Source organism: Ochotona princeps, chromosome 22, assembly GCF_030435755.1.
Source record: "Ochotona princeps isolate mOchPri1 chromosome 22, mOchPri1.hap1, whole genome shotgun sequence".
Lineage (NCBI taxonomy): Eukaryota > Metazoa > Chordata > Mammalia > Lagomorpha > Ochotonidae > Ochotona > Ochotona princeps.
In genome coordinates, this window is record NC_080853.1 from 21,823,038 (window position 1) to 21,849,039 (window position 26,002).

General features: G+C 44.6%; 1 protein-coding gene across 3 annotated transcripts in view; it reads right to left on the bottom strand.

The window, feature by feature from the left end:
* DNAAF9 (dynein axonemal assembly factor 9) overlaps positions 1 to 26,002 on the bottom strand; it is a 103,021-nt gene that overhangs the window by 41,974 nt on the left and 35,045 nt on the right. For 2 of the 3 annotated variants that reach the window (XM_004585655.2, XM_058679303.1), the window contains 12 exons: positions 23,080 to 23,135; positions 19,637 to 19,772; positions 16,662 to 16,743; positions 16,320 to 16,356; positions 13,849 to 13,936; positions 12,641 to 12,717; positions 10,594 to 10,638; positions 10,171 to 10,216; positions 6,676 to 6,787; positions 5,487 to 5,557; positions 4,552 to 4,602; positions 3,614 to 3,701 (listed from right to left, as the gene is read on the bottom strand). In XM_004585655.2, the coding sequence (XP_004585712.2) occupies positions 3,614 to 3,701; positions 4,552 to 4,602; positions 5,487 to 5,557; positions 6,676 to 6,787; positions 10,171 to 10,216; positions 10,594 to 10,638; positions 12,641 to 12,717; positions 13,849 to 13,936; positions 16,320 to 16,356; positions 16,662 to 16,743; positions 19,637 to 19,772; positions 23,080 to 23,135 (889 nt within the window). The remainder of the gene's footprint in view (positions 1 to 3,613; positions 3,702 to 4,551; positions 4,603 to 5,486; positions 5,558 to 6,675; positions 6,788 to 10,170; positions 10,217 to 10,593; positions 10,639 to 12,640; positions 12,718 to 13,848; positions 13,937 to 16,319; positions 16,357 to 16,661; positions 16,744 to 19,636; positions 19,773 to 23,079; positions 23,136 to 26,002) is intronic. The other variant, XM_058679302.1, reaches the window with a different exon arrangement.

The window sequence follows — 26,002 nt, forward strand, 5'->3', positions numbered from 1 at the left end:
GGTAGGCGCACTCGAAAATCCAAACATTCTATTCCTGCTTATTTCAATCCTATGGGCAAACATTTGCCCTTCTGTATCATGAGACAAATGCTTCTAATGTTTATATTCCAAACAGTTACCAAAAATCGAATGGTAAATGACGTCATTTTCATACAAAGAAATACCATAGAGTCATGAAAATGAACTACATACAACAATCTGGAGGAATCCTAGCAAACTAATACTGAGCAGAGAACAAGTCTGAGAACACACAGAATGATTCTATTTGTATTAAGTTAAAAAACAAGACATTGTTTAGGAATACAGGCATTTGTACTAAAACTACATTAGCTTTCTTAGATTTAGGTAGGTACTCGGCACTGGTCTGGTCTCGGTCACAGGTAGGGAAGAGAAGAATACATGAAAAACAGGAAGGACAGGGAAGCTGAACAAGTCTCCAGAGAGCAACTGTCACCAGCTAGGGAAGGCGACAGAGTCTGGAGTTGGAACTAAACACTAGTCTTCTTATCTGCAGGTAATCCAATGGGTAAAGCCAGAAGACCTGTACCATTTTTCATATGTGGACTGCTTTCCGATACTGCATTAACTTGTACTGCTACTGCAGGCAAGTGTTCACAAACAGTCCCAAGATAAGCAGATCAATATAGATAATGCAGGGGAGTGGAGGGTCCAGCTAAAGGGCCACAGAGATTGCTTGGTCTCTCCCTGCCAAGGGAACACCAGAAATGCAGTACATTTACACAGCAGGCTAACTTTAATGTGATACTTTCATATGGCCTGTGAATGTTATAAATATCCAAATGGCCCTTGGCAGAGAAAAGGTTCCTCACCACTGCTTTAGGTGATAGGAACAGATGAAACTGCAGGTTTACCAAGACACTAACTGGCACTTGACCTTCAGGACCCTTTACTTACCCTATCTCTTTCCTAGGCCTTGGGGACAGCCCTAATCACTTTGTATTATTTTCATTTAAGAGAGTTCTTAAATGGGCTAGCATTGTGCTTCAGTGGTAACACCAGAGCCCATTTTTGTAATGGTTGGTTCTCTTCCACCTGTTTGGGTGGTTCAAATAAAGTTCCTGGCTCCTGACTTGGGTCTGGCCCAGCTCTGACCATTAAGGACATTTGCAAAATGAAAGAACAACTGGAAGATCTGTTTCTCTGTGTCTCTCCCTTTTTCTCTGTGTCACTCTGCCTTTCAAATAAATAAAATAATCTTTGAAAAAACAAAGAGTCCCTAAATGGTATGAACTTCAAGTCTAACAAAGCCTAGATCAGTCCTGGACTTGAACCTCACAGTAGTAAAACACTTTAACACCAAGCCAGGAGGATTTCCATTTCCATTCTCTGCTTCAGGGTGGGGGTCAGCACAGCGAGTAAGCTGCTCTTGTGGCTCCCATATCTGAAATCCAGGCGCCTGACTTCAGTCTGTTCTTCTGCTTCTATTCTAGCTCCTTGCTAATGAATACTGTGGGAGGCAGTGGATGATGTTCAATTACTTGCGTCCCTGCCACCCAAATGGAGTTCTGGATTGAATCCAGGGCTCCTGGCTTTAGCACCGGCTAAGCCCTATTTGCCTATTTGTTGTGACATTTTGGGGTGTGAACCAGCAGATGGAAGTTCTTTTTTTCCTTCTCATTACCTTTCAAATGAAATAAAACTAATCACAATTTTAAAAAATTCCTCTGCTCGTACTTAACTCTTGTTTCAGAAAAACCACCTCCAGATTCAAGTTAGATTTTCCTCAGGATCTTTTACTTTTCCCCCTCAGGATCTTTAAAGTTTGAAATCTAAGCTCCTGAGAGACTATAACTGATGAGGTCCCAGAAATCCCTGGCTATGTACTTTGCTTTTGCACCAAAACCTAGGATGCTATGCCTCTTGCCAGATAACTTGGTGCAATACAAGATTCTTTCAGTACAAGGTTCTCTGCTATGAAGGGGCAAATTAATTTTGACAAATATCCTTGGCTAAATATTATAACTGGCTCAAGAACAACAGCACAATCACCTTTGTATTGTGCCCACAATCTGCTTTCAAAACACTGAGCAATCTTGCCCAAGGCTGTGAGGACTGTCACACAGCCACGCCCTCAGCACCAGAGCCCGGTGAGGCAGTGCAGGCACGTAACAATACAGAGCTCCCGCAGGCCCCGTTTTTCCGTGTGGATGGAGGAGAAGCTGAACCAGTGATCTGAGAACGAACAGGGAGAGGAATTTGCCACTGGATAGAATATTTTCAACAGGAAGAACAAACATCCAGAAAGGGGATTTGCTTAGTAGAGGCTGAGGAATTTGTGAAGTAAGGCAGAACTCTTCCTCCACACACACACACACAAAAACGCTATATTCAACAAGGAAAGAACAGAACTCAAAGCAAAATGTTCTTCTGAGGAAGCCAGAAAAGAACATAGAGTGAATCCCAGCGAAGTATTTGCAAGACCAACAAGGTCCCTGGGAATTTTATATCAGCACAAACACAGCCAGTTTGGATGGAAAGCAACAGAGAATACGAAATGAGCCCCAAAATTCCACTGGCAAGCTGCAGCTAGTAAAACTACTCAGATACAGCAAACTGTATCTTCCATTGAAAAGAAAGGAAATCAGAGAACAGTCCCAAGCTGTGCAGAAAACCAGGACCTCAGAGGGTGGGCTCAAGAGCCAAGGGCACAGAGCAGAGAGCCTGGAGATTCAGTCTCAGGCTAAGATATCTAATCAAAAACTACTGCTTCTCATGAAAAAGGAAAGTGACTCAGAAGGTAAAAGTGACAGGCCAGGAGGCAAAAATTTAGAGCTCAGGGAGTAGAACCCACAGCCCAGGGGGCAGGTTGAGAGTCACAGGGGATAACTTCCAGGCCTCATTCCTAAGCAAGGGATTGGAGTCTGCCCTGTTGGGTTTCAAAAATGCCTTAGGCTGGTGATTTCCTTTTATCTTCTGTCCCCACTTTCCTCTTCCTGAAAATTAAATGGATAACTATGACCCTAAGCTAGTCCTACCCTGAATTTTGAGAGGTGTGGGGGCAGAGGATTTACAGTGCCACAGGTCTATAGTCATTGACAAGAGCCATCTAATAGATTACACTCCTGAGCCTCATTCACATAGGATTTAATTATTAAGAGGATGAGATTTGGAATATTTGAGCCCTTCAGATTCAGGACTTTGAACTATCATGGAGATGGAAGAAGATCCCCTAGGATGTATGGTGATGGCATAAACACAACACAACAGCAAAACAGTGTCTGCAGCCCTACAAGTAGAAGGAAGAGGCGGACCAACAACTTGCATGACCTGTTACCAAACTTGTGACAATTTGTTACACAGCAATAGAGAACTAACACAGGTTTTGCTTAGATTCACATACTCGATCTCTGGAAATGGTGCTTTAGCCCATTCTGAGAGCAAACTTCAGGTGGCAACAAGAGGAGCAGGTGCAGTTCTGGGAACAGCCTTCTGCTGGCAACACCAGCACAAATTTCTCATCTTCAGAGTGGGTGGATCAAAGCAGAAAATCAGTCTTTTCAAATATTAGATTATTATTAATCACAACATCCATGCTGATAATCTACAAATGAAGGATCTAGATATAACCAAGACAGAAAAGTCAGCTGCTTACCCTCCTCAGGCCGGAACTGTAGATTGCTGGAATAAAGATACGCTCCTTCTCCTCCTGCCAGAAAAGTGCCCAGGAAAAACTCATCTTCCTTTAAAAAGAACAAAAAAGAAACCAAAGAAGCAAGTGAGCTATAGCATAAATACTGCAGAATCAAAAGTCTTGCTCCATTTTGTCTGTGTATAAAGTTGAGTCAGAATCAGAAATGCTCAGCCTATTTCATGGCCCTTCTTGCTGCTCCACTGTTGACAAATGTCTCCCCGAGTCCAGGTACCAAAACCTGTGGCTCCTGTTCTTGTGCCAGTGGATTCGTTTCCTCTTTTGAACCAGATCTTTGACCTCATATTTCCACATATCTAAGCCAATCCGGGATCTGCTTTCAGTAACACTGAGAGATTTTTAAAGATTTATTTGAAAGAGTGAAAGTGAGAAGGCGAGAAATCTTGTATCTACTGGTTTACTCCCCCAGTGGCTGCACTGGCCAAAGCTGGACCATGCTGAAGCCAGGAGCCAGGCACTCCATCCTGGTCTCACACATGCAGCAGGCACCCAAGTAAATCCTTCAGTTCTCTTCCGTTGCCTTCCCAGGTGCACTAGCAGGAAGCTGGCTCTGAAGCAAGCTTGAATCAGCATTCCTAGATGGATGCAGGTGTTGCAAACATCAGCTTAAATCTACCTCACCATAATACCAGCTCCAGAGTTGAGAAAAAAAATTTTTTTTAAACAAAACACAAAAAGGTCTAAATGGCAGGAAGAATCCCTCTAATTTTGTCCTCCACAATGGTTATCCTCAGAGCTCTGCTGAGAATGAAAGCAAGCAGATAGGAACTCAAGACAGATACACACAGGCCCCTGAGGTTACTGCCAGAAGAAATATTTCAAATTATCTTTGTAGGCTGCTTATATTTCACTTTTGATACTAAAAATAAGAAGGTGCTTACCTTCATTGCTTGCTGAGTCTTCTCATACAACTTCACTTCCTTATCTTCTACCTGGTGCAAAAGAAAAACAGATTTTCAGTTTATCACTTCAAAGGTGCTGAATGTCTGCACTGTATTCAAGTATTTCCAGAACACTAACTGGACAGCTCCTTTGCCATGTCCAGTGCCCTTGGGCCCTGGCACAGCTGGCAGAATTGGCTGGCTCCTGATCATCAGGGCTCCGAGTACAGGGCCGCGACAGGATCTCTCACTGAGACCACAGGCCCAGCTCATCAGGCCATGGCATTGAGAGAACATGTGTTGTCTCCACCCACATGGCACTTCAAGAGAAAAAACAACTATTTTTAGGGATGCAGGAATGAAAATATACTGAAATATCTCTGGAGTTTGTTCCTGGTTAAATACATTTCATGTTAGAGAATGATTCTCAGTCTTCCCTAGCTATGTCAGAACTACAGTCAGAATATAAACACACTCTAAAACAGAAATTTAAACTACTGCTGGGGTCGCTGCGTCTACATCCCAGGCACCATTCTAAGGCACCACTGAGGAGAATGGAACTTCTTCATGCATAGATACATTGGAAAAACTCAGCATTCTGACAGACAGGGACCCAGGCTCCACTTGTCTGTGTGACCTTGGACAAGGTGTTCACTTCTAACCCTTGGCCTCCTCATCTGCAAATGAGGGTATTCACTTGTTTCTTTCACGATTTAACAGGTATCCAGACAACTCTTGCTCCTTTCTCTTGAGATGCTTCCAAGATTATGAAGGAGTTAAAAAAACTAGATGTAAAGAGAAAGGACCAAGATAAGCACTTCCATTTCTGAATAACAGCTAATTCAGGATCTGACACCTTGCCAGGAGGCCAATGAAAAGGCTCTCCTCACTCTCCTGTGTAGGTGCACTTGTACCCGACAGCAGACGACACTAACCAGCCAGGAGCAGAATCTGGGTATGGTGGCTGTCAGGACTATGGAGCTGGTCTCTGCAGTAACAGTGCCATCTGTAGGAAAACCACAGACATGCCAGTTACTCCCCAGCACTTCCGCCCACCCTGCACCCTGCAGGCCCCAGACTGCAAATCCTTCCAGTTCTCAGCAGCAAGAGCTCCTCTTCCTAGTACTAAGGGCCTGACGCTCTCAGAACAAGAAAATGTCCTCTATGCACAGGGAGACTTAACAAGGAGATGCAAAAAGGTTTCCTGTGCAATAAACTTTCACATTTTTCAGAGCCAACAGACACACACATTTAAATGACAAGTCATGGAAGCACAACCGTAGCAGGCACACATGGTAAAGGTCAGGATATCATCAGGCTCTCCCTAGTAGTCCTGGATATTACCATCCTTTAATAAGGGAAAGGTCAAAAATGGTATCAGTTGTTTCAGATTCCTTAACTATTACTGGGGCTACACATCTCTCGCTCTCTTTTTTTTAGATTTATTTTGATTTTTACTGGAAAGCCAGATTTACAGAGAAGGAGAAACAGGAAGATCTTCCATTTGCTGGTTTATTTCCCAAGTGGCTGCAATGGCCCGAACTGAACCAATCCTAAGCCATGAGCCTGGAGCCTCTTCCAGGTCTCCTGTGTGGATGCAGAGTCCCTAATGCTCTGGGCCATCCTCTGCTGCTTGCCAGGCTACAGGCAGGGAGCTGGAAGGGAAGTGGAGCAGTTGGGACTTGAACCAGTGTCCATATGGGATGCTGGAACATGCAAGGTGAGGATTTAGCCACTAGGCTATCATACTGAGCCCGGGGTTGTAAATCTTTATACATAAAATCACCCCTACATTTCATTAATGTTTTAAACTGGTATTATTTTCCATGATGTAGTTTTGTAGGTACAGAGATTCCCTCCTCCCTCTCCCCATCCCTAATTTTTTTTTTCTCACATACTTCTGTGAAGTGCCCAGTTATATGTTTTGTCCATTTTACCGTTAGGCAACATTATCTTTTTCTTATGCATTTGGAATGGGTCCTTATAAATTAGGATACATTGTCTTTATCAAAATACTCTATTATTTTTATAAATTTATTAATAGTCTTTTGTTTTTATGGTTTACTTCCACAAAAGAAAAAAAAAAGCGTCCAGGCTTTCTTTGCAAAGGCCACATGCACTTACCATTCTCTTTAACCAAAATCTGAGATGTCAAGAAAGATTCTGAGAAGACCACAGATCCTAAGCAGCCTCTTCCTCCCAGCAAGTCAGGAATGTCATAGACGGCCATGCAAGCCTGGATCAATGAGAAACCAAGTCAGAGTGGCAGCCCAAAGCCACTAAGAAAGAGTCCCCAATACTGATTTTTGGTACAGAGCAAAAGAACACTGAAGAATTTCTAAGACAATCTGGGGTTAACCTGAAATACATCTCTGAACTTGTAGATGACTTCAAGGTGACCCAGGATTTGCTGCAACTGCTCCCTGACCAAGTGAAGGGCTAGGGATACACAAGTGCTAGGAGTTCAGAAGATCATTTTGCTTGTAAATTGCCCTAAATTCCTCATCCTTTCCTAAGAGGCAACTGTGACTGTGTAGGTCCCTGGCCTAAGAGAATGAGTGATCCGCCATGCTGCTGCGCACTTACACACTCCTCCCAGCTTACTGCCAATACGCTTCTTCAGCTTTTCTTTGCTTTAGTCTGGAAAAATGACCCTTCCTGTGGTATACAGCTCTGCAGGGATATTTCTGGGTACACAACAACACTGAAAATACAGCAGTCAACTAAAGTCCAAAAATATTACATGGAAAATTCAAAAATAAATAAATTTATCAGGTTTGATTTACACGCCATTTTGAGCCACAATGAGCAACATCTGATTTTGAAATCCATACCTGCCCTGGCTGTGATCCACCCTTTTTCTAGTGTATTCAAACTTTATATGCTATTCACTCATTAGTCACTTAAAAGCCATGTAGGTTATCAGATCAATTGTCACAGTGACTGTGTCCACTGCAACCCCTATTTTACTTAGTAATAGTCCCAAAATGCAGGAGTACTGACACTAGCAATTTTATTATAGTGATTGTTATCATTGTTGTTAATCTCTTACTGTGCCTAATTTGTAAACTAGGCTTTATTTATTTATTTTTAAAAGATTTATTTTATTTTTGTTACAAAGTCAGATATACAGAGAAGGAGAGATAGAGAGGAAGTGGAGCTGCCGGGATTAGAACCGGTGACCGTATGGGATCCTGGCACGTTCAAGACGAGGACCTTAGCCACTAGGCCACGCTGCCAGGCCCCATTTATTTATTTATTCAAAGGCAAATTAACAGAGAGGAGAGACAGAGAAAGATCTTCCATCTACTAGTTCACTTCCCAAATGGCCACAACAGCTGGAGCCAGGAACCAGGAATTTCTTCCAGGTCCCCCACATGGTTGTAGATATCCAAGGAACTGAGCTACAATAAACCAGGCTTTATTACACATATGTAGTTACAGAAAAAAAATTATAGAGTACACAAAGTTTGCTACTATTCACAGTGTCGGACATTCACTGGTGTCTTGGAATGAATATTACATAGATACAAGAGGACTACTGGGCCAAAAAAGCTATTCCAACTTTTATTACCAAGATAAATAAAAACAGATGTCAGTAACCCAAAAATAAAATCAGAACGGGCACAGCATGGTGGCCTAATGGCTAAAGTCCTCGCCTCAAACACACTGGGATCCCATATGGGTGCTGGTTCTAATCCCAGCAGCTCCACTTTCCATCCAGTTCTCTGCTTGTGGCCTAGGTAAGCAGTGAAGGACGGCCCAAAGCCTTGGGACTCTGCATCCATATGGGAGACCCGGAAGAATCTCCTGGCTTCAGCTCAGCTTAACATGAAAATGATCTGACTAGGACCAGAATGTGGGAAAATGATGAAGGATCTAGTAAGGGAAATGGGCTAAGCAGCAGAACAAGATCTTACGTTCTAACATCTGTTAGACTGAACAGCACTGAATGAGGTCAGCCTGGACTCACATATACCTTAGTAGATAGGACACAAAGATCAGTTACTCCTCACTAAGGTATTGGAGATTTCTCTGCACACCCCTCCTAAAACTGTTCTGTGCCTCAAGTGTTAACATATGCTTTGTTAGAGTTATAAGCCTGTACGGACTATCCTAAAATTCGCCAAGTTCAGTAAAAATCACGCTTCAATACTATAAGCTGCTAAATATAAAAAATGAAAATAGACATGAGACATCTGAATAGTACCCTATAACCATTTTAAGGAGTATAGCAGCTGGTTGTGTATAAACTAAAATTGAAATGTCAATGAAGTAGTCACAGGATGTGGTTAAGAACTGGCATTTTCGAACATATTGGCTACTCAATAACATGTCAATTAACACTATGATACTATAAATTGTTATTGATGTTGTGTTGTGGCTTTACATTAGAGGGGATGATATTCTGCCAGCTATAATTTCAGGCCAGGGTACATGCATGGTACATGCCTGCAATGAAGGAATTATGACTGGTTATGAACTGTTCCACTGCAACAATGTGGAGGAATCCAACATGAGGGGAGGACTTGGGGGAATCCCAGAGCCTATGAAACTGTGTCATAAAATGAAATAAAAGGGCCCGGCGGCGTGGCCTAGAGGCTAAAGTCCTTGCCTTGAATGCCCCGGGATCCCATATGGGCGCCTGTTCTAATCCCGGCAACTCCACTTCCCATCCAGCTCCCTGCTTGTGGCCTGGGAAAGCAGTTGAGGACGGCCCAATGCATTGGGACCCTGCACCTGTGTGGGAGACCCAGAAGAGGTTCCAGGTTCCCGGCTTCGGATCGGCGCGCACGGGCCCGTTGCGGCTCACTTGGGGAGTGAATCATCGGACGAAAGATCTTCCTCTCTGTCTCTCCTCCTCTGTGTATATCTGGCTGTAATAAAATGAATAAATCTAAAAAAAAAAAAAAAAAAAAGAAAACGAAATAAAAAAAAGAAGAAGAAGAAGAACACCACAGCTGGAATGAAGGCTTAGGAAGTGTGTGCCCACACATACTACAACCAGAATCCTATTTTCTCATCTATTCCTTGTCAACACTCTTCACATTACCATGCACTAGCGGCAAAAAGCAGACTTAGTTTTGGTGGAGAGCAATTGGAGTTTCTGGCTTTCCTAAGCCATGCCCTCCCACTGCAGGGAGCAATGTCAGGCAACCAAAATCATACCCTGGTTCACTAGTACATGCGCTGGAAAGCTCTGCTCTGACCATTTCATTTCCCTGGAAAAATAGGACTCCGCTGATTGCATTTCATTTGATTAATCAATCAATTTTCTGAGGGCATCAACACAGGCCCAAAATGCAAATAAAACACTGGGCTGGTGGTAAGAGCAGGCTCCCCTCAGTTCACATTCCCACATGAGGTCAGAGCAGTCTTGCCTCCTTGGTAAGGCCTCAAGCACGAAGGCTCCCCGGGTTAGCCCAGACACAGAAGTACAGATGTGGGCAGCTCTAGGCACCTGCAGAGAGCACAGTGTCACCGCTGCTGCAGCTGGGTCAGTCCTCAGAGCACAGGGGTTTCCAAAGATCAGGACCTCCACCCATTCCCACCTCACTGCTCATAGACATCTTTCTATGCTCCAGTCCCAGCTGGCTGACCCGAAACAACTCTGCTTACCGTCTTCACCACGGACAAGCTGTCTTCATTGCCCAGAGATACAATTCTAGAAAAGGAAGGAAATGGGAAAGACATGCAATACACAATTTTTACAGTGTTCTCTATTTTCAACTTGGTAATAACAAATTAATAGATTTCTCTGAGATTTCCAAAACACAAGGTTGCGTGTGTAAGGAATCAGTGTTGAATCACTGGAATGTCTACATCCGTACCCACTCATGCCTCCCAGTTTTTCAGTGGGAATCATTCAGAAACCAGAAGCTCCACTGAGCAGTCAGTCCTGAGACCAATTCTGGAGCAACATTACCGCCAAGTGTGGACCTGTGGAAAGCTATCCACATCTGTAGCTACCAGTGGCTTTTTTTCCCTTTATGCTCCTAAAATCTGAACCAAGTGGTCAATGGCCCACAATCGTGTACTTACCTTCCCTGATTATTTACAGCGTGTATATGAAAAGCTGTCTTGGAGCTGTAGGTTAGAAACAAAACAAAAGTTAGTTCGTGGTATACCTGCATGCAAGACGCTCAAGACCTTCCAACAAAGTGCATGCCATCCTTGCTATGCACAGCTCTACCTGAGTTACAGTGAGTACCTTCCCTGGGGCCTGTGCTACAAGCAGGTATGGGGACAGTGTCTGATTCATCATGGAGGTGCTGCCTCTATGATAATTCTCATGGCTGCCTTCAGTCTTGCATCAGAACAGGAGAGAAAGCTCCCCCGCCCCCGCAGCTTGGGAGTGACCCTCTGCCAGTTCTCCTACCTGACCAGCTCAATATGCTGTCCTATACCTCCTGCCCGTCAGTGACCTTGGCTCAGCCAATCTACCAGCCAGGTTCTGGGTTCAAGCAGAGCCCATGTCTCTGTTACACAGGGTCAACCGCTCTGGAGCCCTGGGTACGGTCAGACCTCCAGGGCAGACAAATAATCAGAAGCCCACTCAAGTTTACTTTTTATAAACATTTCTAAATTGCATAAGTTTAATTTCTTCACAAGTACTGGACAAATGGAAGACCTTTGTCTATCTCCAACTTTGTGTGTCAAACAAACCTTTTTTTAAAATTTTTTTATTTATTATTGGAAAGTCAGCATTGTAGAGAAAAGCCAGTCACAGAGAGAAAGAACTTCTATCCACTGGCTCATTTGCCAAATGAATGCAACGGAAGAGTTAGGCCAGTCCGAAACCAGAAGCCTCCTTCAGCTCCCCCCATGGATGCATGGGCCCAAGACTTGGGCAATTTTCTGCTGCTCTTCCAGGCCATTAGCAAAGAACTAGATCAGAAGCGGAGCAGCTGGGACTGGAACCAGCAAACATATGGGATGGCAGTGCTGTAGCTGGAGGTCTTAAACATTTCTTTTAAAGCCTGATCATATGTGATCCAATGGGAGACAGAACATAAATTACAATGGACAAAAGACTATCAGAAAACAAACATCAGGCTAGTGTAATGGCTCAGCTGGCTAAGTTTTCATCTCCATGTGTTACATCCTATATAGGCGCTGGCTTGGGTCAGTTGCGCCACTTCTTATCCAGCTCCATGCTTGTGGCCTGGGAAAGCAGCAGAGGATGGCACAAGTCCCTGGGACCCTGTATCTGTATGGGAGATCAGAAAGAAGTTCCCAGCTCCTGCATCAGCTCAGCTCTGGCTGCTGCAGCCATCTGAGGAGTGATCCAGAGGATGGTCTCTCCTTCTCTCTGTAACATTTATCTTTCCAATAAAAATAAATAAATCTTTTTTTTTAAGATTTATTTTTTTTTATTGGAAAGGCGGATGTACAGAGAAGAGAGACAGGGAGGAAGATCCTCTGTCTGATGATTCACTCCCTAAGTGGCCACAATGGCTGGAGCTGAGCCAATCCGAAGCCAGGAGCCTCCTCCGGGTCTCCCACGTGGGCGCAGGGTTCCAAAACTGGGCTGTCCTCGACTGCATTCCCAGGCCACAGGCAGGGAGCTGGATGAGAAGCGGGGCTGCTGGGACTAGAACCGGTGCCCATATGGGATCCCAGCGCATTCAAGGAGAGGATCTTAACCACTACACTATCGCGCCAGGCCCAAAAATAAATAAATCTTAACAAAACACATACACAAACAGAAAACAATGGGGGTTTTTGGATGCAAAAGTTAAGCATGTTAGTTGGGATGTCTGAATTCCATATCACAGTGCCTAGGTTTGAATTCTAGCTCTAATTTCAATTCCAGTTTCCTGCTAAGATGCATTCTGAAAGGCAGCAGGTGATGGCTTAAGTAGCTGGGTTCCTGTCATCCACATGGGAGACCCAGACTGAGATCTGGATTCCCAGCTCTGGCCTTCCTTGCCCAGCCTCAGCTGTGGCAGGCATCTGGAAAGGGAATCAGAAGACAGACGATCTCTCTGTCTCTGTCTTCCTCTGTCTCTCTGCATTTCAAATAAAGAGCAAATGCTTTTTAAAAAATGTTCAAAATTCCCTATGTCAAGTATTTGTCATTGCTTACCGTAGGGCTGCCTTAAATGGAGTCAAGTCAAAGGAATCTAACCCAGACCCCAGGATCTGCTCTGCTTCCTCCTTGGCCTGTAATGTCAATAGCAAAACAGAGATTTAGCCTTCACAGCAGCAAACAGTACACACATCACTGACCAGAAGGTCCCTTCTAATGTCTGGCCAGCCCTTGCCCTCTTTATGGCCACTTTATGCTCTCCAGATTAAAATGGATGCATCAGAATAAAGGAAATGGGTTCCTACTTTCTTCAGGCTGGATTCACAGTCACACTTGCCTTCAGACAGGTGGACCCTGGTATCTGCTCTGCCAGTGAGACATGTGCAGCTGGGACAATGAAAGTGTAGTGTGAGGTCTAACAAAGTGATTCCACTTCCCTCTCTCCTGGCTCAAAGGGAAGCACCACTGCCTTAAGAGTTTCCACCAGATGCTAAAAACAATCACTGCCAGAGTCATGAAAGATCAGGCAGAACAACCAAAGTGTGACAACTGATGTGGAAGGACATCCTATTGCTCATGAGCCTTCTGCCATGAGCAGCTGGAGGGCTGAGAAACCCTGTGCCAGTACCCAGGATTCAAGTTCAGTGAGGAGGGGAGGCGGCAAGGAGCTGGAGACTACAGCTACGGTCTCTCTGATATCTACATTATACACAACCTTTCCAATGTCAAATGGCTTCCTGCAGGAAAGGTCCTATTGGCATTGGGAGGCATCAAGCCGACTCTTCGCATCTCCTTACTGGGTCAGATATAGGAATCCAACTCAGCAGGGCAGGTTAACCGCAAAACAGCAAGGAAGACAATGGTCAGAGAGTAAGAACACATGGGTGTGTCTAGGAAAGGCAAGTCAGGTTTTCTACTCTGTATATTTTTTATATACAAATAATAGGAAATCAAGCTATATAGCACAAGTTTACTTTATTAAAATTCACAGTAGAACAATATTTTAAAGTCTTCTGTTAAATCATTAAGTAAACCAATGTACAACAGAATGATTTTACCTCCAAAAAAATATGGCTAAGTTGTTGTACCTAAAACCACAGCAGCAGGTCACAGGCAGCAGATGCTCCAATGTCATCTCTGCCTTGTGCCAGGAGGTGCAAGCCCACACACAAGTGAGTGTTACAGGTGTCCAAGAACACACGATGGACAGAACATTTTGTATTAAAATAATAATGACAGAAAGGGAAACATGGTATTTAAATTACCTTTGTTAGACTGGAAGTTTTAGCATAACATGCAATGCCAGCCAAAACAGCCTCAATAACAGCAGTGTATATCTGGGACAAGAGCCTACTTCAAAAACAAAATAGAACGGTTAACTACAGCACCAGGCGGCTTTATCAAAAGCTACATGCACCTAAATGACAGTCCTGAAGAACCTATTTTTAAACAGACGAAAAAAGTGCAAAAACGAAACTGATTTCTAAACCCTTTGGAAGCCTTAGTTTGACTGAACCTTTGCTTTCACTAAATCATCCCTAAGAAAAGTTGCCTCCTTTGAACTCTGCTCACAAGACCAACATGTCTGATTGGTGACCAGACAGAACAGCTTGAGGTAGGCTTCCTGAGTGTCCTATGTGCAGGGACAGCTTTTCCTCGAGCAGGGATTCTCAGCATGGAGCCACATGCCCAGGGCCCAACCACATAGCTTCTCAGTTTCCTTAGCCCTACAGACCTGCTGACAGAAGCTCAGGAGTCACCCTGACAGACTGCCCAGCCACGCAGACTGGCTTTCATGTCCATGCTCTCCATGCAGATGGAGAGCAGACAATGCTTCTGAGAACTCTTACCAACTCTGCTTTCTCTCTGATTTCTCACCTCCCAAATTTATCACAAGAAGGACTTTTTTTCTCCCTGCCAGATGGCGACTGCTGTGAAGGGGGTGGACATTGTGGCATAGTAAGTTAACCCTCTTTCTGTTTCACTTCCAACTCAGGCCCCCCACCCCACTAATGCACCTGGGAAAACAGTGAAAGGTGCCCCAAGTGCTTGGGCCTCTGCACTCATGCAGAAGGCCCATATGAAGTGCCTGGCTCCTTGTTTTGGCCTGGCAAGCCCTGGCCATTATATCAAATGGGGGAGTGAATAAGCTGATAGAAGATCTTTCTCAGTCTGTCTCTCTACCTTTCAAATAAATAAAATAAATGCAAAATATTTATTTATTTTTATTTGAAAGACAGATTTAAATAGAGGAAACAAAGAGAAAATCATCTTCCATTTGCTGATTCACTCTCCAAATGGCCACAACAGCTAGAGTTGAGCCAATTTAAAGATAGCAGCTTCTTCCAGTCTCCCAAGTGAATGCATCCTCCGCTGCTTTCCCAGTCCACAATTAGGGAACCGAATGGGAAGTGGAGTAGCCAGGGCATGAAGAAGTGCCTATATGGGATGCCAGTGTTGCAAGGCAGAGGATTAGCCTGTTAAGCTACTACGCTGGCCCCAAAATTCTTAAAAACAAAACACTACATACCTACACTGGCTAGCTTCTTCCTTACTTGTTCTCAGACAAGAACCCAACACACAGGTACCATTAAGGCACTGAATAGCCTGGATGTGCTGCTATCATCTTCTCTAGGATTCTACAAGGTCCAAGCCCCACCAATTCAGTGGTCCAGCAAATCTGATATTGGCCCAGGCACCCTCAACATGGGTCCTCACCCATGGCACCAATGAATTCGGTTTAGGGAAAATGTCTATGCTTCTAGAATGAGGATCCTAGCAAGTGGTTCAGCATGGTTGATATGGAAGCACAAAAAGGTACAAAGCAAGCCCATGTACACTAACACAAACAAAGATGGGCCCCTGGCCACCAAAGTGAAGGTAGCCTACAAAGAAACTATACCCACATTATGCTTTCAGCTATGTAAAACCGAAATGCACAATGAATGACATTAACAGGTAGTACCAGAGAGGAGGAATGATGGTTATCGCCTATTTCCAGATTTTTTTGTAGTATGATTATACCATACAGCTCTGTGGGCATGGTATAGTCAAGAAATTCTGATTCTGCAGTTCTGGGATTGGCATGGGGAACCTGCACTTAAATAAATCCTTTGATGGTCTTCTGTGGCTTATTACCACTGCCTTCTGTGAAACACAGCCTAGAGCCTGGTCTTTCCCACTGGGCTATGGAAGTAACATCCCAACTGTACTACATTTCTGTTTCTGAAGGAAGACACTTTCCAGAGTTGAGCAGTTTCAGCATTCATGTGAAGGGAGAGGCTGGCACTGGGTGAGGCCTAAGGCGGCATGGCTAGAGTGCAGACCCTAACTCTGATTCACAAGCCTACATGGCAAAGAACAGGCCAGCTGGAAACCAACATGGCTTCATTCTCCCAGGGGATTTCAGGATGTTTTCATTTCAGAAAGGCCCTCAATAAAAACACACCATGTAAAAAACTTATGACAGGGAGCCACATGATATGGAAGCATACATGTGCAGGTGAAAGGTCTGAGCTCTGGAGAGTGACCAGTGGCCAAAGTGGTGGGGTCTTCTGGCCTGGATTCCAAGCTGAGAGCATGAGGTAGGGGAATCCTGGGAAACTACACAGCAATGTCCACCTTGTATACTGAAACCCCTCATCATGGCTGCTCTCAAAAACAGAAGGGAGAGGACAGCCACACATAAGTAACTCAACTTCGGGAAAGAAACAATGAAATAAGCATAAAATCTTACATTTGCTCCGTTTTCTGGGGTGGCTTGTCATCAGCACCTGTGAAACAGTACATGGATTGAGTCCAAGACAGACAGCAAAGGCTACAGCGACACTTTATAGGGAAGCTGGCAGCACTCAGTTTAATCAGAAGGCACTGCCAAGAAGGAGGCTTCTTTTTTCCCTTTAAGTTAAACACAGCGCAAGCACACATCCCACTGGAGCTTGGCTTCTCCCAGGATCCTCAACAATCCAGCTGTGCTCAGGGAGGGAGGTGGAGACCCACAAACTGGGGGTGACTTACACTTCACAGGAGAAATTACCCATGAGGTGCGGTGAGGAGATGCTCATTTACATAGGCTTACCTAAGTAAGGAACATGAGTAGCTCCAAAAAAGTATGTTCTGGAACAAGCAAGAGGTCCTTTTGGTGAGACACACTGTGCTACCTGGATGTTAAAAAAGAGAAAAATGAAAAGGACTTAACAAGACTTATGTGTGAACTGCCAGAGAAACAGCAGCTCGTTAATGGGAGTTTTCAATTACCAAACCTGATTATATTCAGTTCAGTGCTTTCACACACAGCAACCTGGTCCACAAAACAAGCAGAGGTGTGCAGCAGCTGCAAAGCTGGAAACCCTGGGCCCCATCGTCATTTGTGTTTCATTTCTGTGTACATCTCTTGAGAACAGAAAATTAGTTCCTATGGGATTTTTCTTCCTTTTAAGATGTATTCATTATTTGAAAGGCAGAGTGACAGAGAGAGGGAAGCAATCATCCATCTGCTGGTTCATTTCTCAAATGGCTGCAGTAGCCAAGGCTTTTCAGGTGAAGCTGAAGCCAAGAACCCAAAACTCATTCCTATCTACCACATCAATGGCAGGGGCTCAGTGATGCGGGCTGCTCCTTGTTTCCTTCCCAGGTGCAGTAGCAGGAAGCTAGGCCTCCAACCTGCCCTCTGACAATGGTTGCTCTTGTCTAAAAGTGGCAGCTTACCAAGCTGCACCACAACACTGGCCTCTGGGTTTTCCAATTCTCACCCAGCTGCTGGTTAATGCCCTGGGGCGACAGTGCAAGCTGGCATAGTATTTTGGCTCCTATCACCAATATGGGAGACCTCAAGGGAGTTTTGGGTTCTGATTTTGTACCCATCCAGCCTTTGTTGTGGTAGCCTTTCGGGAAGTGAAACAGCAGACAAAAGATCTTTTTCATTCACCCCACTATTCAAACAAAAATTTAAAAAATTCTTTTAGGAAAAAAAAGCCCACCTCCCACCAAGAGAGGAAAAGCGCTAATCTAGGGGCCCCCAAACCTAAGGGAAGTGCCTGTGGCTTCTCTGGGTTTCCTTGTTTATAAAGGAAAAATGTGACTACCATAGTCCTCCATCATGAACTGTGTAAAGCTCTAGCTAACTTGTCTAACCCATTGTGCTAGTGTCACCGGCTGGCTAGCATGATGAATATGGGCACACTAACTGAACTCCACAATTTACACTTAGGGTTTACTCTGTTGCATATAATGACAGGTATCATCATGAGGGAATCACACAGAACAGCTCCGTGACCTAAAGAGCCTCCTGTGCTTCACCGGCTTTCCCTCCCTTTCTCTCCAAACCCCGTGAACTATTTCTGGCTCTAATGCTGTGCCTTCCCTGAATATCACAGGGCTGTCCTCTCACAGCCTTCTTTGTCTCCCCCACCCCCAGCTGGTACTTTACTACATTAACCTTCCAAGACAGATACAAAGAAGTGATCCCCAGTTAAGGCAATATGGCAAAGTAAATATACAAAAGCCTTCAAGGACAAACATTTTTCTTACTGGTTAATTTAATACAGGGCTATATCTTACTTCTCTCTTGTCCTCTTGAGCAAAAATGAATTTCTTTTATTCAGATAGTGAGTGAAAGTGGTAATGATTTAAAGTCCAGATTTAAGTACAAAATTCTTTTCAGGCTATGTACATGTGAGGCTTTTATCTCAGTGGAAAGATTAACACAGGAGCTGAGGTGTTAGTCAATACAGTGGTACTTATACAAAGTCCACATTTTTCTCAGGAAAAAAGCTCCAGTTTTCTTAAGCAGTATATTTAGGGCCCAGCACAGTGGCCTAGCAGCTAAAGTCCTCGCCTTGAACATGCTGGGATCCCATATGGGTGCTGGTTCTAATCCTGGCTGCTCCACTTCCCATCCAGCTCCCTGCTTGTGGCCTGGGAAGCAGTCGAGGACAGCCTAAAGCCTTGGGACCCTGCACCCTCGTGGGAGACCTGGAAGAGCTCCTGGCTCCTGGCTTTGGATCAGCGTAGCTCCGGCTTTTGCGGTCACTTGGGAGGTGAATCATCGGACAGAAGATCTTCCTGTCTCTCCTCCTCTTTCTATATATATCTGACTTTTCAATAAAAATAAATAAATCTTTGAAAAAAACCCCAACAGTTTAGAAATATATGCTTATTTGAAAGGCAGAGCAATAGAAGAAGAGAGGAAAAGATAGAGAAAGAGCAAGAGTGTGTGTGTGTGAGAGACCTTCCATCACTGGTTCATTCCCCTCAAATGGGTGCAATAGTCAGGTTTGGACCAAGGGAGTCAGAAACTGCACCCTGGTTTCCCACATAAGTGCCAGAAGCACAAATACATAGCCATCATTTGCTGATTTCCTAAGGCATTAGAAGAAAGCTGGATTGGAAGTGGAGTGGCCAAGACTCTAATTGGTACTCTGATATGGAAAGCTGGCACTATAAGCAACAGCTTAACCTGTGGTGCCACAATACCAGCCTAACTGGAACTTCGTATTCCATTCACATTACTCTGACAATGTAAAAAGAGTGACTTGTGAAACTGTTCTATTTTTTTTGAAGGGCAGATATACACAGAGCAGACACAGAAAGAGCCTCCATCCACTGGCCCACCCCCAAGTGGCTGCAACGGCTAGAGCTGAGCTTATCCAAAACCAGGAGACAGGAGCCTCCCATGAGTCTCCCATATGGGTAGAGGGTCCCAAGGACTTGGGCCATCCTCTACTGCCCTCCCCACCCCCAGGCCACAAGCAGGGAGCCAGACAGGAAGTGGAGCAGCTGGGACACAACCTGGCACCACATGGGATACCGGCAGATGCAAGGCAAGCATTTAACCACTAGGCCATGGTGCCAGGCCCATGAAAATGTTCTTAACATTTTGCCTTCAAGTATTTCAAAATTAAATGTTTTCAAATCATACGCCACTTTCCAATCCACTTTTTCACTCCCGAACAATTTCCAGTTGGGGTTAAAGGACTATATTAAATGGAAAGGGCTCCTCTCCCAGCCTTGGATAATGAATCTAATCAAGCATGAGGCAGTATAGCGACTTACCATGTGTTTGGCAAAGCTCCCACCAGGACCAGTGCTGCGTACCAGGTGCCCCTCGGAAGGGAAGTTAAAGTTGCCGGCATTCAGGTTTTCCCGTGTGGCATGATTGCCAAAGAGAACAAATGGCTGCCTATTAGGACTGTGTTGGAAAGTCAAACATATGTAATTAGAAAAGAGATTCCTGGTTGGCCTGAGAGTTCTCAGACTGCTAAGAGTTAGTCCGAGCAAAATACAGCCTACCTAAAGTTTCCCTGCTGAGTAAGAGATTCCAGATATCCAACTCCTCGTACTGACCACTGGGCACTGGACATTTGGGGATATAACTAAACCCAAGTCAAACTTAGATTTTTAGCTTGCTCTACTCTTTGAGATTTAAGTTTTCTAAGTTTGCTGTCCATGATGCAGTAATGGGGCAAAAGCTAGGTTATCTATAACAGCATTTTAACACAAATACAAGTTTTACAGAATGATAGTAGTGGTGCTACTCAATAGAGCGTTTCACAATTCCTTAGTAAGCTTTGGAAGGAAAGGAGGAGAGGAGGAACGCCAACGGCCTCATGACATCTCTCTGTTCATGTTTCCTCTCCCCTTACTTTGTGATCACTCTACAGCCCACTCTACTCAGCCCTGCTAGTCCTTTCACTGAGACAGTACCTATGAAAGGCCAGCCTTCAGGCTTCCTTCCTTGGTCTCTCAGAAGCACCTAACCGCCTCCCAGGCTCCTTCTCCCTGGCCCCGGAATGTATTCAGGGTTTTGTCTTCAGTTATCTGCTCTCTCTCCAATGATCATCAACCCCTGGCCCTCACCTTCTAAATCCAACCAACTTTTCAGGAATCATTCCTAATAATTCACTTCCCTCCATTTATACAGCTAAAACCCTTCTGTTAGAGAGAACACAGCTGCAACATTTCCTCACTGTCCCTCTCCCTTCACTCTTGCCTCCTATGACTGATGATCTCCGCATTGTCGCTGTAATGATCTTCTAAATACACAAAACATGTACTGACTTCACTGTCAGGAGAAGGGCCAAAACTTGCACATGACCAGACTTGTAAGGTCAAATCCCTGAGCTCCATGGTTCCCTCCCCCAGTGCCCACATTCCAACCCAGCTCATTCTTGGTCCTCTGGTTCTTATCTCAGAGTCTTTGCTCTAATTTCTACTCCCAACTATCAGTTCACTCCTCACTTCTCTTCCAGAACCATCCTGGTTCTTAAGCCATGGGCCTCACAGTACTGTATGTTCAATCAGGGTAAACAAATCAACCTTTTCAAGCATTTAACATTTCTTTGTGATGACACATCTCAAATTCTGAATTCTTTTCTCTTTCCTAGGCTTCAATCTGAGCTTCTAAGGATACATTTTTTTGTGAAGCTGTTTGGTAAATTCTTACTTATCATACTATAAGCTCCATGAGGATGAGACAATATTTAGCTAAATTTACTTTTAGTCATGTATCTCTCCTGCTTAGTGTGCTGTATGTTTTCAGTAAATATTTGGTGGCTGAGGGGATATATCTTTTAAAAGAATTATTACATTATGTTGGGGTATACTTAAATAAGAGACTGGCAGAATTATGATTCCTTATGAAGGACTACACTATTGTATTAAAATGGGGAAAATCTGTCAGGGGGGTGGGAGTTTGGAGGGGGGAATCCCAGTCTATACGAAATTGTACCACATAATCCAAAAGTCAAAATAAAAATATATTAAAAAAGAATTATTATATTTATTTAAAAGAATAAAGGGAGAGACAAAGAATGAGGTCTTCCACTTGCTGGTTCACTCCCCAAATGGTCACAATAGCTGGGGCCTGGCCAGGCTGAAGCCAGGAGCCAGGAGCTTCTTCCTATATAGGTGCAGAGACCCAGGAACTTCGGCTACCCTTTGTTGGGAGGTGAGCCTGAAGTGCAGCAGTGGGACATGAACTACTGACCATGTGGGATGCCGGAGCTATAAATAGTAGCTGAGCCTGATATGCCACCATGCCAGCTGGAAAGCATATTTTAAAAGACATCAGTTTCCTTTATCCTACATACCACCCCGCCCCCCAAATTGCCCTTAAGTGTGTCATTTGGGATATTCTTTGCATTTTTTTCTTTTTACAGATAAAAACATTACCTTAAGCTTCAAGGAAATAAGAGCTCTTACAAGTATATGTATTGGGCCCAGCATGACAGCATAGCAGTTAAAGTCCTCGCCTTGCACGCGCTGGGATCCCATATGGGCACTGGTTCTAAACCCGGCAACCCATTTCCCATCCAGCTCCCTGCCTGTGGCCTGGGAAAACAGTCGAGGACGGCCCAAAGCCTTGGGACCCTGCACCCATGTGGGAGACCCAGAAGAAGCTCCTGGCTCCTGGCTTCAGATCAGCTCAGCTCCAGCCGTTGCGGCCGCTTGGGGAGTGAAGCATCGGATGGAAGATCTTCCTCTGTCTCTCCTCCTCTGTATATCTGCCTTTCCAATAAAAACAACTAAATAATAAAAAAGTATATGTATTGCTGAAGCCAGCACAAGAATTCTTAAGAGTAAACATGACTGACTTTTATTCTGAAATTTAATTCAAGGTAAGTGATAGTTTGACGGAAAAAGATCAGTCTGAGACCCAAACAGAATACTCAGTACTTTGTCCCACTCTAGATTTGACTGGCATTGGGAGAACAAAAGAAAAGATTTACTCTCTCATATCTATTACAGAAGGCATCTGCTGACCAACATGTGGGAGAAACACTTCAGAACTTTCTCAAGTGGGGCTGAGCCAAACCACCTAAGCCCCTTGACTCTCTCCCAGCCACTGTGGCTCTACGCCCAGCCCTCACACAAGCTGCTTCTTCTGGATTTCCTGTTGAAGTACAGAATTTAAAATTCCCTGTTTTAGATTTCAGCAGGCTACAATGTTTTTAAAGCTGTAACATTTTAAAATTGCAGAAAACTAAGGTTAAAAAATGCAAACAGTTGGGCCTGGAGTAATGGTTCAATGGCTAAATCCTCAATTTGCAAGCTCCAGGATCCCATATAGGTGCTGGTTTGTGTCCCGACTGCTCCATTTCCCATTCAGTTCCCTGCTTCTGGCCTGGGAAACCAGCAGAGGATGGCCTAAAGCCTTGGGACCCTGCAACTGCATGGGAGACCTGGAGGAGGCTCTTGACTCTTGGCTTTGGGTTGGCTCAACTCTGCCACCACAGCCATTTAGGGAATGAACTAGTAATGGAGGATCTTTCTTTCTGTTTCTCCATAAATCTGATCTGTCTTTCCAATAAAAATGAATCTTTTAAAAAATTCAAACACTGACAACAGGTAAGTTTCTACCACGTGAACTTCTTGCTCTGTGATGACTGAAGCCAGCTCCTGTTTTTCTGATTGTAGCCTCTGGACTTGAATGCCCCCACACAGCCATGTCCCTGTCCATCCCTTCTTCTTTATCGCTGTCCACCCCAAAGCCTTACCTGTTTTCAGTTATGTGGCTCGAGAGCATTCCATGACTGAAGTAACTTCTGAAAGGCTAGAAAGAAGTCCACATTGTATTTATTAAGACCACAATTTCTAACAAACCAAAACCCTTTCTAAGTGTATGTTACACAGTTACACACATACACACACACGCTTCAGGAGAGTGGCCAGAATCTACATGTAAGTCTGGGTGTGAGACTTTTTTTTTTTTGCATTATATAAGAACATGGAAGGTACATGCAAGGGATGGCAATATGAACTTTGGCAACAGGTGGCAAACAAATACCTACCCCCCTCCAAAAACACAAAGAAAAAAGACAAATGACTACCAAGTGAAAAATTAGCTTCTGTACAAATTCACTGTAACTGCTGAAAGAAAATTATATCAATCATCATCTATGGCCAAGGTTGCTAATCATTTGGAGATGTCTTTTTGTTTATTTAAAAACAATTTTTTCCTGGGGCTAGCACCATGGCATAGCAGACTTAGTGGTGTGGGCAGCCCAAACGGGACTGTTTTGAGTGCTAGCTGCTCCACTTTCCAGCTAACATACTTGGGAAAGCAGAAGATGGCCCAAGTGTTTGGATCCCTGAACCTGTGTGGGAGATCTGGAAGGTTCTCTTGGCTTCGGATCGGCCCAACTCCAGCCATCGTGGCCATTTTGAGAATGAACCAGCAGATAGGAGATCTCTCTCTGTATGTAATTCTATCTATAAATCTATCTTTAATAAAAATAAATCTTTAAAAAGAAAAAGTTTTATTTAAAAACAAAGTGAGGGACTGGCATTGTCATGCAGCATTAAGATCCCTGTGTACCATATTGGATTACAAGTTCCAGTTTTAGCTCTTTTATTTATTTACTTATTTTTAAAAAGACTTATTTATTTTGAATGGAAAAGCAAATCTACAGAGAGAAGGAGAGACAGGAAAAAGGACTTCCATTCGTGGAAGTAATCGCAATGGCCAGAGCTAAGCAAGCCTGAAGGCAGAAGCCAAGCGCGTACTCTATGTCTCCCATGCGGGTGCAGGGTCCCAAGTCTAGGCCATCCATGGATGACTGCTTTCCCAGGCCACAAGCAGGGAGTTGGGTGGGAAATGAAGCAGCTGGGACACAAACTGGTGCCCGTATGGGATCCCGACATATACAAGGTAAGGATTTAGCCACTAGGCTATCAAGCCGGGCCCACTCTTTCACTTATGCTTCAGTTTCCTGGTAATGTGCTAGGAGACAGTAGTTGATGATCCAAGTACTTGGGGCCCTGCTACCTGCATAGCAGATCTGAACAGACTTTCTTTTACCTCCTTTTTTTTCTTGTTCTATTTCATGATTTACTTATTTTTAATTGAAAGGCGGATTTACAGAGAAGAGAGACAGAAAGATTTTCCATCTGCTGTTAAACTCTCAAAACGGCTGCAGGGATTGGAGCTGGGCCAATCTGAAGCCAGGAGCCATGAGCTTATTCCAGATCTCCCACTTGGGTGCAGAGTCCCAAATCCCTGGGCCATTCTCTACTGTTTTCCAAGGGCGTAAGCAGGGAGCTGGATGGAAAGTGTGGTAACCAGTACATGAACTGGAGTATATATGGAATATTGGCACCACACGCACAGGACTAGCATAAGCCACTGCACCAGCCCCAGGATGGAATTCCTGTTCTGGCTGAAGCCTGGCCCAAGTTCTAGTTGTAGACGGCATTTAGTGAGTTAAGTTAGGAATGAAAGATCTGTCTTTGCCTTTACTCCATCCAAATAAAATTTTAAAAATAGTAAATTTTATTATTATTATTATTGGAAAGCCGGATATACAGAGAGGAGGAGAGACAGAGAGGAAGATCTTCCGTCCGATGTTTCACTCCCCAAGTGAGCCGCAACGGGCTGGTGTGCGCCAATCCGAAGCCGGGAACCTGGAACCTCTTCCAGGCTTCCCACGCGGGTGCAGGGTCCCAAAGCTTTGGGCCATCCTCGACTGCTTTCCCAGGCCACAAGCAGGGAGCAGGATGGGAAGTGGGCTGCCGGGATTAGAACTGGCGCCCATATGGGATCCCGGGGCTTTCAAGGCGAGGACTTTAGCTGCTAGGCCACGCTGCCGGGCCCTTAATATTTTTTAATAGTGGGATTTTTCTGGTGATGAGTTCCTTCAGCTTTTGTATATCTGGAAAAAACAGTCTGTTTTGTCACCCTTTTAAGGAATGGATTTTCAAAAATTTCTCCTTTAAATTTTTACTTATTTTTTGGGCCCGGCAGCGTGGCCTAGCGGCTAAAGTCCTCGCCTTGAAAGCCCCGGGATCCCATATGGGTGCCAGTTCTAATCCCGGCAGCCCACTTCCCATCCAGCTCCCTGCTTGTGGCCTGGGAAAGCAGTTGAGGACGGCCCAAAGCCTTGGGACCCTGCACCCATGTGGGAGACCTGGAAGAGGTTCCTGGCTCCTGGCTACAGATTGGTGCAGCACCAGCCGTTGAGGTCACTTGGGGAGTGAATCATCGGAGGGAAGATTTACCTCTCTGTCTCTCCTCCTCTCTGTATATCTGACTTTGCAATAAAAATAAAAGTTAAGGGCCCGGCACGACAGTGTAGCATATAAAGTCCTCGCCTTGAACGCGCTGGGATCCCATATGGGTACTGGTTCTAATCCTGGCAGCCCGCCTCCCATCCAGCTCCCTGCTTGTGGCCTGGGAAAACAGTCGAGGACGGCCCAAAGCCTTGGGACCCTGCACCCGCGTGGGAGACCTGGAAGAGGCTCCTGGCTTTGGATTGGCTCAGCTCCAGCCGTTGCGGCTGCTTGGGGAGTGAATCATTGGATGGAAAATCTTCCTCTCATCTCTGTATTTATGCTTTTCCAATAAAAAATAAATTGGGCCCAGCGGCATGGCCTAGTGGCTAAGGTCTTCGCCTTGAATGCGCTGGGATCCCATGTGGTCGC